A 16014-nucleotide genomic window follows, 5' to 3' on the forward strand; every position below is an offset into this window, starting at 1 on the left:
TACAAGGAAGTGTCCTAAATGCATAAGGTAAGACGCAACATACAGATGTGTTAATGTTCTTATCGTTTGAACCAAGTTAGAGGAAAGGAACTGTAGCATATGGCATTATTTGTACTTGGGAATACTTTAGGGATGGTAGCAGATAATACACCTATCATGTAACCCCAAACTCATGCAAATACATACATACATACATACATACATACATACATGCATACATACATACATACCTAGCTACCTACCTACCCACCTACATACCTACCTACCTACATACATATATATGTACGTACGTACGTACATACATACATGCTTACATACATATATACATACATACATACATACATACATACTAACAGTTGTGTTTAAATAAATAAATAAATATATATATATATATATATATATATATATATATATATATATATATATATATATATATATATATATATATATATATATATATATATATATATATATATATATTTGGTTAAAGAATACAAATCATATGGCGAATAACAATCCTTTCAGGTGCACCGGATCCAGCTAGGGATCGCGTGTGTCAGGGATTGAGATAAATGCAGTAAACTGACAACTAACAGTGAGAAACTAGTATCTAGATAGCCTAAGCGCTTTCGACTCTTGAAAGGCAAATACAAAACATAGACAAAACAAACAAATAAAACAGAAATATGGTTATGTTTGCAAAACTTTACATGGCTGTTTCTACAGGAATTAAACCTTTAACTGTATTATGTTTCAACTCCCTTAACATAATGATAGTTGAAACATAATAAAGTTAAAGGTTTGATTCCTGTAGAAACAGCCATGTAAAGTTTTGCAAACATAACCGTTTTTCTGTTTTATTTGTGTGTGTGTGTGTGTGTGTGTATATATATATATATATATATATATATATATATATATAGTTGAATATTTCTGCAGACAAACAAGAAATTAAGACGATGTCATTTTACAACTGTCCATCACATAGTTATCTACCACACAGCTTCCAGTTATCGATCATCCACAAATCAATTATCTGTTATTAACAAAGTGATTTAATAACTATTATCCTCTTATCTCTACTATAACCACTCAGCGATCTACGGTTCAGGTACCCAAAGACCCCCCTAATAGATAAAGTTAAAATCTATACCTCACGTAATTTTTTTTTTACCTCCATCTAAAATATCACTCCCCTCTTCATCTTTTATATTTTAAACAAAACTACTATCCCATTCACACAGGGTAGGATTTATGAAAAGAGGTATAAATAAAAATAATGTACTACACCCCGTTTACTCTATCCCATACAACCCCTGTTATAAAGAAACTAAAATAAAATATCACTGTTCCCATCTATAACATTTTTGCCGTCCCCAACACTCTTGATACAAAACAAAACTACAACCCCTTCAATCTGTCTCTTCGTATTATCTAATGTCAGTGTACATGTTACAAAAACTCGACTTAGTGCAGCACAGAAAATGTTACAGACAAATATGATTTTAAATCTATAGCATTCTAAAGGAAATTTTAAATGCATGTATGTATGTATGTATGTATGTATGTGTGTGTGTAAAACAGAGAGAGAGAGAGAGAGAGAGAGAGAGATGTTTTGGAAAAGAAGTCAACACCATTGTTCCAAAATATTTATTTAAAAAATCCTGTTAACTTAAACATTACTAAATGAAGAGATAGGATAAGGGATTGCCCTTCATTGTAATGTGCCAAATACCAAATATTAATCGTGAACACATTTGCACAGATGTATTCGTTATTAAAAATGAAAGATTTCCAATTACTAGGACAGTGCCATTTTGTCATCGGATCACGTGACATTTCTTGGCTAAAGAAATTAATTATTATAATGTTCCCTAAATCACCTTTATATTTTTTCATCAGCTTTAAACACTAAAGGGCAGTTTGGTTGTAATGATGGTAAACATTTCTAATCAATCTTATTAGAAGTTTAATTCTTAAAAGTCGTGTCATATAGAGATTTGGAAGTGCTCGTATAAGACTTGGAGGTTCTATTTGCCAAAAGCTGCCGAGAGGAAGACTTACTGACAAAATAATCTGAGTCAAGGAATAACCGTCAGCTGTACGAGCAGCATTTTCTAAGGTGTCTACCTTTTGCTAGGTTTTTAACCTCACTATGAACGCACCTTTTGCACTCTTCAACTAACATTAGTTTTGTGAGGTTATCGTAGTCTTGATCAAATTTTTAGAAGAGCGACGCATATCAAATTGATGTGGGTTTTTTTCCAATGCAAATTGGATATAAGTTTTTGGTCAGTTGCTTTTTCACAATTCCTAAACCTTTGTAGATATGCCTCAGGTAAGAACTCATAATCCTTCAAGAATGTTCCTTAACCATAGCATAATCAGCACTGTTGTACTGACAGTGAAACGTAAATACTACGAGCTCTGAAAATACGTACATTTTGCAATAACAAAGTGCAATGCTTTTTTGGCCATTGCAGTTCTGAAGCAATTTTCTCAAAATGATGAAAATATTGATCAACTTATTTTTTCTGAATAGGGTGCACTAGCTTGTTATTTCTGATATCATCAAAACTTGAAGTTTTGTGTAAAATGGTTGAGATGTTACCACTTGCTAGTTCTAAGTCTTCAAATCTAAACTGTATTTCTCTTTCTATATGTCCTCTATCTCTCTGTTTATGTATTTCTCTATCTTCTTTATCACTTTGCACTTACATCTCTTTCTTCCTTCTGCTTTTGTAGTTCTCTAACGTCTCTCTCTGTACATTTGTATCATTCTGTCTAAACCTGAAGTTTCTTAACTATAATTCCATCTTTTGTAGCTTAATTCCGTTTTCGACGATTTTAACCCCTCTGGGTAGGATTTAGATTAAAGTTTTCCACTTTAAATGACATGGTGAAAGTGTACTGTTTCACTCTAGATTTCTCAAATATGTCAAATAATACAGGGGACTTCCAAAATTATGCAACAAAGTGAATTTAAATTTTAAAGACAAACTGAAGTTTTCTGAAATATGTTAGAGAAATTCATATCCTAGGACGAGCCCCCCCCTTTCTGGTACGACTCTATGGTCTTAAACAGAAAAGAACGGAAACCAACGAGTTTTCTAAACTTCAACATAATTTATTTCCCTAGAATACAAAGTGAAAATTTCAAAAGAACTTACAGTATCATGAAATAAATCTCAAATGGTCCTAAACGTTCTATCACAAGTCCAAATGTATGAGGTTCCAATTAAATTACAGCCGTATTCCAAACAAATTCCTATGTTGAATGTGCTGATGTGCCTGTGGTCTCAAACGTAACAATGGCTAGGTGTGTGGCGGTGTGCTAACAGTCTCTTGATGCATCACAATAATATAGTTCAAAATGTCTTGTCTGAATTTACTATAATTCCAAATTAAAGTTCTAGTCCAAGACTATTATTGAGCACTTTGTAATTCTAGTTAATAGTGCAACGATAAATATCCATGGACATTAATTTTTGTTTCATTAATGTAATTTTCATTTCGTAAATGTTTATGTTCTGATTTTATATGTTAGCGGGCCGTGTTATGTCATCTAGCGTTTTAGTTTGGCACACGTGATTCAACCTGGGTATATATACGTCCCGAATGTGGCTGCTACGGTGGTGTGTTATGTAGCGGTATTGCGTGAAGACGTCCATTGCATGTGAAGCGATATAACCACATTTGGTCGTAGTTCCCTGGACAGGAAATAGCCAGGCCGGGGAATTTAAAAGGTGTAGCGACAAGGTCTTTCGTTGACCGTGATACAGGCGCTACAAGGTTTGCCCAAGAAACGCGAAAATCTTACGAAAATGCACATTTTACTGAAGATCTCTCTTCTCCCATTATTTCGCACTGTTCATCTCTCTCTCTCTCTCTCGATATCGATCGATTTTGAGCGAGAACGACGTGCGACCACGACCAGAGGAAGAAACAGTCGGCGTCTCTGCGACACAGTCGGCGACTCTGCAACCGAGTAGGCGACCAGAGGAAAACCCTGTCGGCGACTCTGCGACACAGTCGACGACTATGCATCACAGTCGGCGACCGAGTAGGCAATTCTGCAATTAAGTCGGCGACAAAGTAGGCGACCATGCAACACAGTCGGAGACTCTGCGACCAAGTCAGGGACACAATTGACGACTCTGAGACTACGTCGGCTACCAGAGGAAGACACTGTTGGCGACTCTGCGACAAAGTCGGTGACCAGCAGAAGACCAAGTCAGTGACTCTGCGACCAAATCAGCGACATATCCGACGACCCTGCGACACATTCTGCGACCACAGGACACCCAGTCGACGACGGAGGGACCCAGCGACTCAGTCTGCGATCCAGATAAAGCCAGGACTAAGACGGTATTACACTCGGGTAGAAATCTGTGGCACTCTGGAAGATTCAGCGGGGTATCACTCCAAATGCAAAGATTTATCCTAAAGAACCCGAAATAGCGAGACTTTTGGTAATTAGCCGAAGAGTTTCCGCCACAATAGTAATTTTAACAAATAGCTCTAAATACAATTCAAAACTGAACACAACAATATTGATTCTGCTTCAGATGTTAACGCAATAATGAATAGTCCCGATGTAAACAAGATTATATACCCCTCTACTTGATCTAGGTCACAATTACCATTTTTGAAAATACTTTGACAACTTAATCGAAACCTCCATTCTAGAAGTTTCTTAGGTTTCTTTAACTGAAATCAAAGTAAACATGCTTACTACTAAAACTTATCTCAATATTTAATCCACAATCATCTAGAAATATTTAGCTATATATAATGTTGTTTACAAAATAAATGTTACTGGTCAGGTACACCATTAACTTGATTTTGGACAAGGTCATGTACAAAATACACATGTATATAACATTAAGAAAAGTCAACAAATAATTCAAAATAAATATACATAACACTAACAGAGAATGTTTTTGTTGCTATCTCTGATAAAGAATTACGATTTTCTTCTTTCTAACTTAAATAGCGACGAAGGATTTTCTTTTTGCTATCTCTAATAGAGACGAAGGGTTTTCTTATTGCTTTCTCCAGTCGTACGATGATCGTTTGCTATGAACCTTACCATAACGACCACTTGACGTGCTGTCAAACTGAAACAAAAACAACTACCCGCTAACGCCTAACGTTTTCACAACGTTGCTGTACGGTTATGATCTGATTATATGGGAAACTACGTTCTAGCAACGGTGCTAAAACATTTATCTTAACAGTTACATTAAAATTCTATACTGTGAGGATTTTAATTCTATATGTGTGATTTTTAACCAATTTGTGGGACTTATCACATATCACTGTCTTCCAGGTGCGTAAATTTGTATAATGTTTGCGTGATTGATGCATTCGTGTTTCCTGGCATCTTATGGCTACTCCTTCTGTTATAGTCAAATGACTGGCAATTGGTTTGTCAGTAATGAAAATGGTGCAGCTCTGACACCCAATAGAGTGACAACTCCAACTATCTCTACTCCTCCTAAGTGAATGGTAATGTTGACATTTTGTGATGTTTAATTGAAGTTTTGAACTTTCTTGCAAGCAATGGGATATATGGCTTTTCGAAACACAGGCAGCTGTCATTCTTCACTTTTCAAACTAGGTTTAGGATTGTATCAGGACGTAGTAGAAATGTTACTTTATGACGTTAAACAACAATGTCGAAGCAACATTCCAGCACGTTTACCAAATCACGATGCTACAAACAACCTTAGTGCAACATAGTTGCAATGTTGATATAAATATTATTCTTCTTAGCCTTTGGGTTGTTTTTAACAAAAAAAATATTACTTCTGTATACGTAATGAAATGTCGCAGGATAAATCAAGGTTTAATAACCGCCAAATGTAACTATTAAGCATGAGAAATCGCATTGGCTAACCCCGTTTTTATTAACATTTCATCACTCATAATTTGTATTCGCTTTGATTATGTCCTTAAAGATTTCAATTGTTGATAAAGGTTTGACACACGGCTTTGAGGTTATACAGATATTTTGATACACAAATGTCTCATTCAACGTACGTTTCTTGCTTCGTCTTGGTCATTATTTAGACACTGTGACTTCATTTTGGTTATTGTTTAGATTTTCTGACGTCTTGTTTGTCAATGTTCAGATATTGAGCCTTTTTATTGTTCAGTGTTCAGTGTTTTGACAAAGATTTATTCTTATCACGTTTGTATTTTCATGATAATCTTCATGTTGCCTTCTAATCAGTTTAAAATCAATATTTATGATCCATATAAAATAACTAATTTGAACTTCTTCTGTGCAGAGTGTTACGTTTACTGTAGATCTGCATAGTCTGTTGTGCTATGGGGTCAAGAAACGTTGTATGAGCAATTAGCCGACGATAGCAATTGCCGGGATTCCTATTTGATGTTCTTCACATAGAAAATGAAACGGCTCGCACTTTCCATCAGAGCATTTTTCAAACCCACTTGGGCACGTTTCCGGTCCTGCAAACAGACACGACAATGTTAAGCGTAAGGAAAAAAAAGTTTAAATTGAATAAATTAAAAGAAAAAGTTTAAGAAGTAGTGTGTGTGTGTGTGTGTGTGTGTGTGTGTGTGTTCAACAGTTGTTGCTTCACTCTGAAAATACCGCCTGCAAGTCCACGAGTTGCCAAAATGGCGGGTACATTGAACACAATTATTTTTAATTCTGCTTCATCTTAGGTAACAGAAGCTTGACATTCACGATCGTATGTGCAGTGTTTAAAGTTCAAGGATCGCCTTTAAGCAACATTTACAACCAAATAACCAGTGTTTAAACATTAATGTCTTTCAGAAAAGGGTTAACATTTACAACCAATTAAGCAGTGCTTAAGCATCAGTGATCATCTTTCAGCAAAACCTTAACCTTTTACCACCAAATATGCAGTGGTTAAGCAGTCATGGTCGTCTTTCAGCGAATTACGATAAAATAGACGGTGTTTAAGAATCAATTGTCAGAAACGTTTAAACGTTCATATTACATCTTTGCAATGAAATTCTCGTCTTTATTCAAGTGGCAGAGACGTAAGTTACCGTTGTCTCTTTCCATCGTATAAGCTGACTCAATGAGTTTTAAAATCCATTACCACTCAATCGGACAACCTTCACATGTCATAGACACATCCCTGGTACACCAATATTAATATCTTCAAGGGCAATACATTTATTATATTCCTGGAATGAACCTAACACATCCATATTGCATCATGTTTCGCTTTATAGTATGAACATGAATGCTTGCATCTTACAAGATTGACTCTATTTTCTGACTAAGTGTATAAGCTTCTTATTTTACCTTCCGCCTTTGAAAATAATTCAATGAATAAAGAGAACATGCTGATCTGTATCACATATAATACTAAACACTTTTTATACTTATACAAACCCGAATATGTGGTACTGGTAAAAGGAGGCGTGACGGTCGTTTCGTCGGTATGCATCGAACTTGAAGTCCATTCCGTTGGTGACTTCACTGTTGTACTAGAAGCCACAATGGGGGTCGTTGTTGGAGCTGTAAATTACAATTATTCATACGAGTGATTAACTGAGTATTTTATTGTTTTGAGTTTAATGGCACTTTAGTAGATTATTTCTTGTCGAGAGAAAAGTAGCAAAGACCCCTGCTTGATACATTTAGGGCAGAATTTTCTTCGACCCAAACCCATGTAATCAAATTGCTACACCCCATCCAATAAGCTAAAGTTAGATCTTCATTAAAAGCGTAAAAATATTATGTTCATTTAAGATATTCACACTCACACACAGACAGAGAGACAGACACACAGACAGACACACACTGATTCGCACAGCTTTTGAAGTTCGGAGGAAGGGTGTATAAATATACCCCAGGTATGTGACCAGCTATTACTTTAAGAATTCTACATAACCTTAAGTTTTACTAAGTCTTTGTGACATTGACATATCTGGTAATAATAAATTATACGATTGTACTAAGTGCATATGACAAATACTGCGAAATGCCCAGAGATGGATTGTTCTGGTTGAAGCACTTTATACAGTGTATCATAATATTGATTCTTTTTTGGGTAACCGGTAATTGCCAGGAAGAACTTGATGGCAAACGGGCACAGGTTGGTAAGGTTGGAGATACAAATGACAGTTGGGAGACTAGCTCATGCACATGACGTGGTGGAACCATCTACACGGTTACTACACATCAAGACGGTAAACACCTCCAGAGCATTGCGATAGATGAGGGAATGAAAAGACTCGAAACCACGGATTAAGCGACAACAAAATGGCTTTATTTTTAGCGCGCAGTAACATGTGTGGTTTCGGAGATTGGATTGCAATTAGGGAAAATGTGCATCAAGGCGGTAAACACCTCCAGAGCGTTGCGATAGAAGAGGGAATGAAAGACTCGAGACCACGGATTAAACGACAACAAAACGGCATTTTCAGCGCGCAGTGACATGTGTGGTAGCGGAGACTAGATGACAATTAAGGAAACTGTGCAATAATACAAGGGGTCTCAAGGTCCATCAGTCAAGGTCGGGGTGTGGACTGTGAAATCAGTTGCAAAGCGCAGATTCTGGTTTTGGTGAGAAGAAGGAGGATATCAGTCAGGTAGGACACCACAGTGTTAGTGATATCTACGCGGCAGAATTGTCCCATACTAAGGCAGCGGGTTGAATGTGGTTGAGACAGATTCAGGACATTTTGGTCATAACTCTTCACACATACCTAAAATACAAAACATTACTTAAAGAGCAAATTCAGCAACCTTAAACATCTACACAAGATTAGATAGGATCAGGGACAGAGTGCTATGGCCTAAGATTTGCAATACAAAAGACGGTGAGCTTGACGATGACTTGGAGAACATCGCAAATGCTACTATACAGGTCAATCTCGATATGATGATTTGGCAAACTTCGTAAATGCTACTATACAGGTCAAGCCCGATAGGATGACTTGAAGAACATCGTACATGCTACTATACAGGGCAATCTCGATCCAGTCCCTTCATACAATCGCTTATAAAATAAGAAAAGAGAGGTTTGGTGTTCATAAAGCAAGATCCAAGCCTGCAACATCTAACATAATAAACGAGAAGTCGAGACACATGAAGAGAAGGTGGGCCACAATATTTGAAGGAGGTCTTCAGAGAAAGTTTGAAAAAAATTAGGAACGCCGAACAGCTTTTAGAGAGGAGAACAATTAATGCAAGCAAGAGGACTGCGTTTTCCGATTCCCTACAATTTCGCTTCATCTCTGCAGAGAGAGGAATGGTCTTGCCATACGGAGCGAAGCAAACACATTCTGACCCTCACAGAGAAAAAGTAGAGCCACCATCATGCCCTAGAAACAGGGACGCATACTTGGAAGAAGTATGTGAAGTAATATAGAAAGCGAACTCGTTCAGAAGACCTATTGGTATCAACTACAAGATGTGGAAGATGTACCTTAGGCTATGTAGATGTCTGTGGGAACTAATTTTTAGTTATGAAGAACAGGGAGAATCCTTGCCTTTTGGCAGAATCCCGAAGGCTGTTTGTACCAAAGGAGAAGGATTCCAAAGATAGCAGTCCTTTCCGGATGATCTTGATACTGCGCGTAGAGGGAAAGATGATCCTCTTCGTCTTGGCAAAAAGAGAAAACGAGTAAACTATAAGTAATAAGTATACTGATACGAAAATACAGAAAGAGGAATCCGAAGATTTTCTGAGTGCATTGAGCACACATACGTCATGTGCCAATTCGCCTGGGAAACCACGATTCCAGATGACAATCTCGTTCTGCTAATGCCTTTGGTTCAGTACCCCATAAGCTGACTGAAATAGCTCTTGACCACATTCATATACCAGAGAGTGAACAGGGACTAATCAGGACGCATTACAGCGACATCCATCTACGATTTACAGCAGAGACATTGGCCATATCGTGGATTGCTCTGGAAAGACTTATCATCACAGGTTGTACCATCTTTGTTATACTATTTTTCATGAGCATAAACATCATGATTAAAGCAGCAGAATGTGAGACATGAGGGCCAAAATTCTTCCCAGGGATACGCGTACAAACCAACGCGTACAAACCAACGCGTGACCTGACAGTCGCCACTAACATATATCTATGCAAGATGGAATCCGGCAGCGCTGGACTATAAGTAGCATAGTGGGGGTACTTTACGGACAAAGGGATTTACCATTATAAGACGCCCTGGACACGATTTATACGGACAAACGGCACAGCTGGTGGTTTATACGGCCTTAAGATTTCAGCCTATATACTTACAAGGGAAAGTGCAATATTGGTTAGGTTTTATACAGAGACAATACGAATGCTGACGTCAGGGTACTGAACATTGCCAACAATGTTGCAAGACACAGAACTGTATAGAACGCTTGGCGGTACTGGCGGGACTGGCGGGACATAGAGATATAAGACAGACATACATACATTTATGCATACATTCACACATACATACATACATATATATACATACATACACGTACATACATACATACATACATACATACATACATACATACATACATACATACATACATACATACATTGATGAACATCAAACTATCACACATAAAATATAAAATCGATTTAAAAAATGTAGGCAGAAGAGTAAATTTTTTCGAGGCAATGGAGTGGCCCAGAAAAAGGGCCTTTTGGGTTTTATGTTAACACCATTCCGTTAACATATAGTGCATCTCACGGATCTTCTTAGCTTCCTCAAACTTCGTTGACCTCTGGTCCGTAGATGAGGACTCTCTTCAGACAGACTTGTCTCTCCACATATATCCTTCTTTTCCAAAGGGCTGTATCACTCTTTCGGGTGATTGTCCATGTTGATCTGACATAAATGGGATAGTCCGGGTGGAACAGCATTGACGATAGGAGGGTAGATGATTCTACGTCTGTCCACATTTTGTGAGGAGAACAGGTGAAGGAAATGAAGTGAACTGCAGTTACTAATAGTGGAAGAGCGCATCGAAACGGACTGAGTTCTTTCACCAATCCAAACGCACGTTACAAAATTAATCACAGAGCGGTGTCTGTCTTCCAATCCGAAGAGAGCTACCTGTGACGTCAACTTCCCTATATACATGCGCTAGCGTCTGTGCGCAGTGCATTCATGGTACAGTGTTAGAACATGACGGAAGCTAAGAAGACGATGAATTGGGGTGCACCGGCCGTAGAAACGAGAAATGATGACATAGCAGCGACTACCAAAGTCATCACATACCTACTTCCAGAAAAAATCGATTTTTATTGGGAAAGAGTAGATTTTCTGTCTTCTGCGCAAGAATTTGTTCCTGTACCAGCGCCTTTGCCGCCTTCTCAGTCTTTACCACACGTCGAGGACGTTAAAACAGAGATAAATAGATCAAGCTTTTCTCCTTCAACAGCATCAGCAAGAAGAAGAAGAGGCAAGAAGAAAATGAGAGGAAGAAGAAGCAGAGAAGGAACAAGGTTTAGGAGAGAAGGAGGACAGTGAAAATCAAACGGTCACAGTACTCTTGGACATTTTGGCAGAGTCAAGGAGTCTGAAACAAATGTATCAGACTTCATTAATACGACCCAAGAGAAAAAGACCTTCCCGTGACAAACAACCAAACCCCGTCCACACACCTACTACGTATGAGATACCAAAACTAGTGATTTCTACCAAATCATCGTCGTGGCAAAGGGATAAGGTAGTTACAAGTGATTACCTCTCGTTCCAATGGTCCTTTTCAGGGCCACGCACTTGTCTCGAAAAGAGATAGTATTCATTTTACCAAAAGCAATGAAAACTCAAAAATCCCTCTTTTTGCTCATGATGGTTGAGTGTGAGTACGAGAGTGTATGTCCTTATCATTATAAAAATCCAAACTAAGAGACATTTACGTTTTTCTTTCTGGTTTATTCTGTTACATATTTATAATCCAATATCACAACACAACACAACTTTAAAATGTTCATGAGCTTCTTCTGTGCCTTTGTTTACTATCTGTTTTTTTATAATTTCTTTACTTTCACAGATTTTTCCTCTCCTTCTTCACTTTCTTCTCGTCTTCTTTTCTTGTCTTTCTTGACGTGTTAGGTCCTACCTCTTTGGAGGGCACCTCTTCATTTTCCTATTCTGAATCCTTCTCTGTCTCCTCCTGCTCCTATTGTTTCTTAGGGCAGTCTGAATACCAATGTCCTCTCTCTTGACAATGATAACAGGTATCTTGACTTTAGTCTCTTTTAATGCATGTCTTGCTTTTTGACGGTTTGGACATTCTGAAGACCAATGCCATTTCTTCTGACAGATATAGCAAGATAGCAAGTATCTTGACTTTTATCTCGAAAGGAGGGCGAGTAATCCATCGGCTTCTCTAAAATAAAACCTTCGCATGAGACCTCGCAAAGCTCTAATCAGAAGTTCCATATGTGTTAGATCTTCAATATTTCTGGTCGGATTGAGAGTGAAATGAATACGTGAAGGGAAAGCACTGACCCTTTATACAGGCAAGACACCGGTCTGACATGAATATATCGGGCACCATGGCGTTTCAGATATTTGACTTTTTGCGCTTAAGATGAAACGATCGCATCAAATCATGGAGAAAGAAGAAGAAAGTAAGAGGCAGAAATGTGACTTATCGCCTCGCTTAATAGCTGAAGTCTTGGCTAAAATTCATGAAAACGATTTTGAAGATGACATGAGTGAACCAGAATCCAGGCCCAGCTATTGAGCCTAAAGCCTAAATGGTTTGAATGACAGAAACGGCCAAAGACTATTTCTGCATTTTTTCAATGCCGAAGCCAATCAAAACGCCGTTCTACAGCATTTGCCTGAGGCTCACTACTACGACCCCGACAACATGCGTACCGAATAAGGAGAAGCTTTCTACGCTTGGTACCACACTCACATTTCGGACCCTTTCGACTTTCAGGAAGAAATGTTAAAGTATTGCCGTTCCGACGTGGACAATGTCAGCTGTGGAAAATTTCGAGAATTATTCATGGAACACGGAGGAATCGATCCTTTGAAAGAAGCCTGCACCATTGCAAAAGCATTTCCCTTAGTGTACCGCCAACGATTCATGCCTAAAAACACCCTGGCTGTCATAAGCCCTCAAACGACCAATTTTGTCAAACGTCAATACTCGGTCAAGACCTTACGCTGGCTACATTACTTGCACGACAAGGAAGACAAATGGATCCAACACTCCCGCATTGGAGGAGACAAAAAGATGATCGGAAGGTATTCAGTTGATGGTTGGGACGTAGAAAACCCCCAGATCGTGTACAAGCTTAAAGGGTGTTATTTCATGGATGTCCCTCTGCTACTCTCAACGTGACACTAAAAAAGAGTTTTTACAACGCCCAATACCGACAGTTCATTGTAACTACAATTGCCAAGCCAGAACGACGAAGAGAAGCTCAAACCATGTTTAGACAGGCACAATTCAAGATCGGTGATTTCCAAATGGAGTGCGATGCTGTACCTTGTCATTTCAGGGCTGCCGTACGCTGTGACCTCAGTGATGCAGTAAAACATCATGGCAACTTTGCTATGACTACTACTACTACTACCAATTCTACCATGCCTACCATAGAAAGTGATGGATGCGAAAGCGATGAAACTGGTTACAGAACAATTTATCACTTTACACGTTATCATGGTCAATATCAGCCTCCACGTGAAATCATGCTGTTACCACCCTCCGGATGTCATCCAAAACTGAGCAAACTCCTGCGAATTTCACCCTACCCTAATCGAAATGAACCTGTGAAAGACGAATATTCGTTCCCTTAGCGTTTGCCACAATACTGCGACTTTCGTTTCAAAATGTTCCAAGGAAAGTGGCCTAAATATCTGGGAGAACCTACCCCCGAAGAATTAGCCAGAGCCGGATTTTCCAACCTGGGCGAAGGGGATAAGGTCAAATGTTTTAGATGTGGCGTGTCACTTTACCAGTGGGAACAGAAAGATCCCTCTTACCTAGAACATGCTCGATTGTCTCCAGATTGTTACTACCTACCTTTAGTGGTACCTTAATAGTAGATGGATACTTTATAAGAGAACATTCGTGGTTTGCCTGTGGAGTTGAAAGAACGCATTTACCGAGAATTGGTCAAAATACAAGTCAAGCTCAAAGAACAATTGCATCCGTTACATCACCGATGTTTAACCACTGAATGCTATAAGAGGAATGATTTCTGTTCCAGTGGTCAGACATTGTTCAACTGGACGTGGGCGAGTAGGAATGGTTTGTTACTGATTCTTTTTACTACAAGGTAGACTTACTGCAACGAATTCCAGAAGAAGAGTTAGAGGGTTATCAAAGTAGTTTAAATTTAGTTCAAGAGGACACTTATGAACCATGAGTGAAGTGCAAGTTAATGACTAAACAATTTAGATTCGTCACTGGAGTACGACCATCTCTGTGCAGAAAGTAGACTTATTGTCTCTGTCAAAAAGAGGTATAAAAACTGGCTACCATGGTACGACCTTTATCATTAGCGATACAACACATTCCGAGGAAGGAAATCAATTACAATATGCAGACGGTGAAGGATTACGAATGCTTATTACGAGAACTGTATCCATTGAATTGGGGTCGTCGTGTGGTGTGTGTCTTAGTGACTTGCTTTCTGGGATTTCGTATACGAGTGAATTTCTCGTGGCTCTATACGATCGGTACTACACAGCACCACCAAAAATGTGATTGTGTTTCATTTAAATGAGCACGAGAAACTCGTTCTGTTAAAAGCCTTGGACTTTCATATGCAAACTTTCGACATATGTTTGAAGAAACGTTTGTTTGTGAACATTTAGCCACTCCAGACACTTACGAAGATGTGTGTATATCTTGTGACTTACATTCTCACCGGAAATATGCACATGACTGGAAATGTTGTGGTTTCGAGGCCTCGGCCAAAGAAGTGGGTTACCTTGCCCAGGATTTGTGTTATGCATTCAAAGAAAAATGTGAACTTAAAGTGTCCAGTGAAATAGGAAACTTTTAAACCTGTGTTAGCTACAGTGCCAGAAGAATCCGACACCGAGGAAAACCGCTCCGTGCAGGACAGGACCGTCATTGACATGAACATCCTCGAAAGGCCATTCCGAAAGGATGTTGAGCGACTGTACAAAGTGTAGAGTCTATAAGAACATTTCATACTGTCCTAGGACACCTTTGTTACCAAAAACATGTTGTACCGAGTCTTGTTTATATTCCTCTTTGATCGCTGCGATGTGTATTTTATCGCTGTACTTAACCATTTAGCTTTCTTGTAGTTTTGTCTTTTGTGTTGTTCACTTTTAAAATTTGAAAAAACGTGACATTAAAAAAGTATTAAAACTATTATCTTATGTGTCTTCGTGTCCAAAGTGACATTTACTACACTATGGCTACCTCTGCTGCCTCTGTTACCTCTTTGTCCACTTTCAAAGTCATCGACGAACACTTAAATCGTGCCAGTTGGGATGCCTTGTATCTTTGCCATCCTTTTAACATGTTAATTGCTTGACTCACGGTTCAGTCAAAACCGAATTTGTCAAACATTTGGTCGAACATAAACATCATTTTATTAATCAACAATCTCAAGATATCGTGTGGTGTTACAAAGAGTGGCAATTGGCGGACAGCCTCCTGCGAGAAGATCAAGGCGATTCCATCGTTTTTGTGGAAGGCATTCCTGGCGAAGACGACGGGATCGTGTCTGACCTCAGTCAACCACATCTGGTCATTTTCTACGACATGTTAGGAGAAGACGAAAAAGAAATTAAACTGTGGTTTATGCGCGAAGGGCATCACCGTAATGCCAGTACCATTCACATTACTCAAAATTTGTTTCAACAAAGTAAAGCCCATTAGTCTGAATGCTCATTATTGTGTCTTGTTTAAAAGCCCTAGAGATAAATCGCAAGTGCAAGTCTTGGCCAAGCATTTAGTAACGCCTTGTCTGACTCAAGCGTATAACGATCCACAAATAAGCGCTCGTATCTTAGAAGCTAGTCACAGAGAAGTCTTACGATGG

General features: G+C 38.6%; 1 protein-coding gene across 1 annotated transcript in view; it reads right to left on the reverse strand.

The window, feature by feature from the left end:
• Window positions 1–5013: 5013 nt before the first annotated feature.
• The window catches only part of LOC149793031 (uncharacterized), a 37891-nt gene continuing 26890 nt past the window's right edge, over window positions 5014–16014 (reverse strand). Inside the window, exons 5-6 of the mRNA XM_089966269.1 lie at window positions 7403–7528; window positions 5014–6480 (exon numbers count right to left, since the gene is read on the reverse strand). Coding sequence (XP_089822395.1) covers window positions 6365–6480; window positions 7403–7528 — 242 coding nt within the window. The 3' untranslated portion in view covers window positions 5014–6364. The remainder of the gene's footprint in view (window positions 6481–7402; window positions 7529–16014) is intronic.

This window comes from Sinohyriopsis cumingii, chromosome 8 (assembly GCF_028554795.1).
Source record: "Sinohyriopsis cumingii isolate HCF-2022 chromosome 8, ASM2855479v2, whole genome shotgun sequence".
In the NCBI taxonomy this organism is placed as follows: Eukaryota; Metazoa; Mollusca; class Bivalvia; order Unionida; family Unionidae; genus Sinohyriopsis; species Sinohyriopsis cumingii.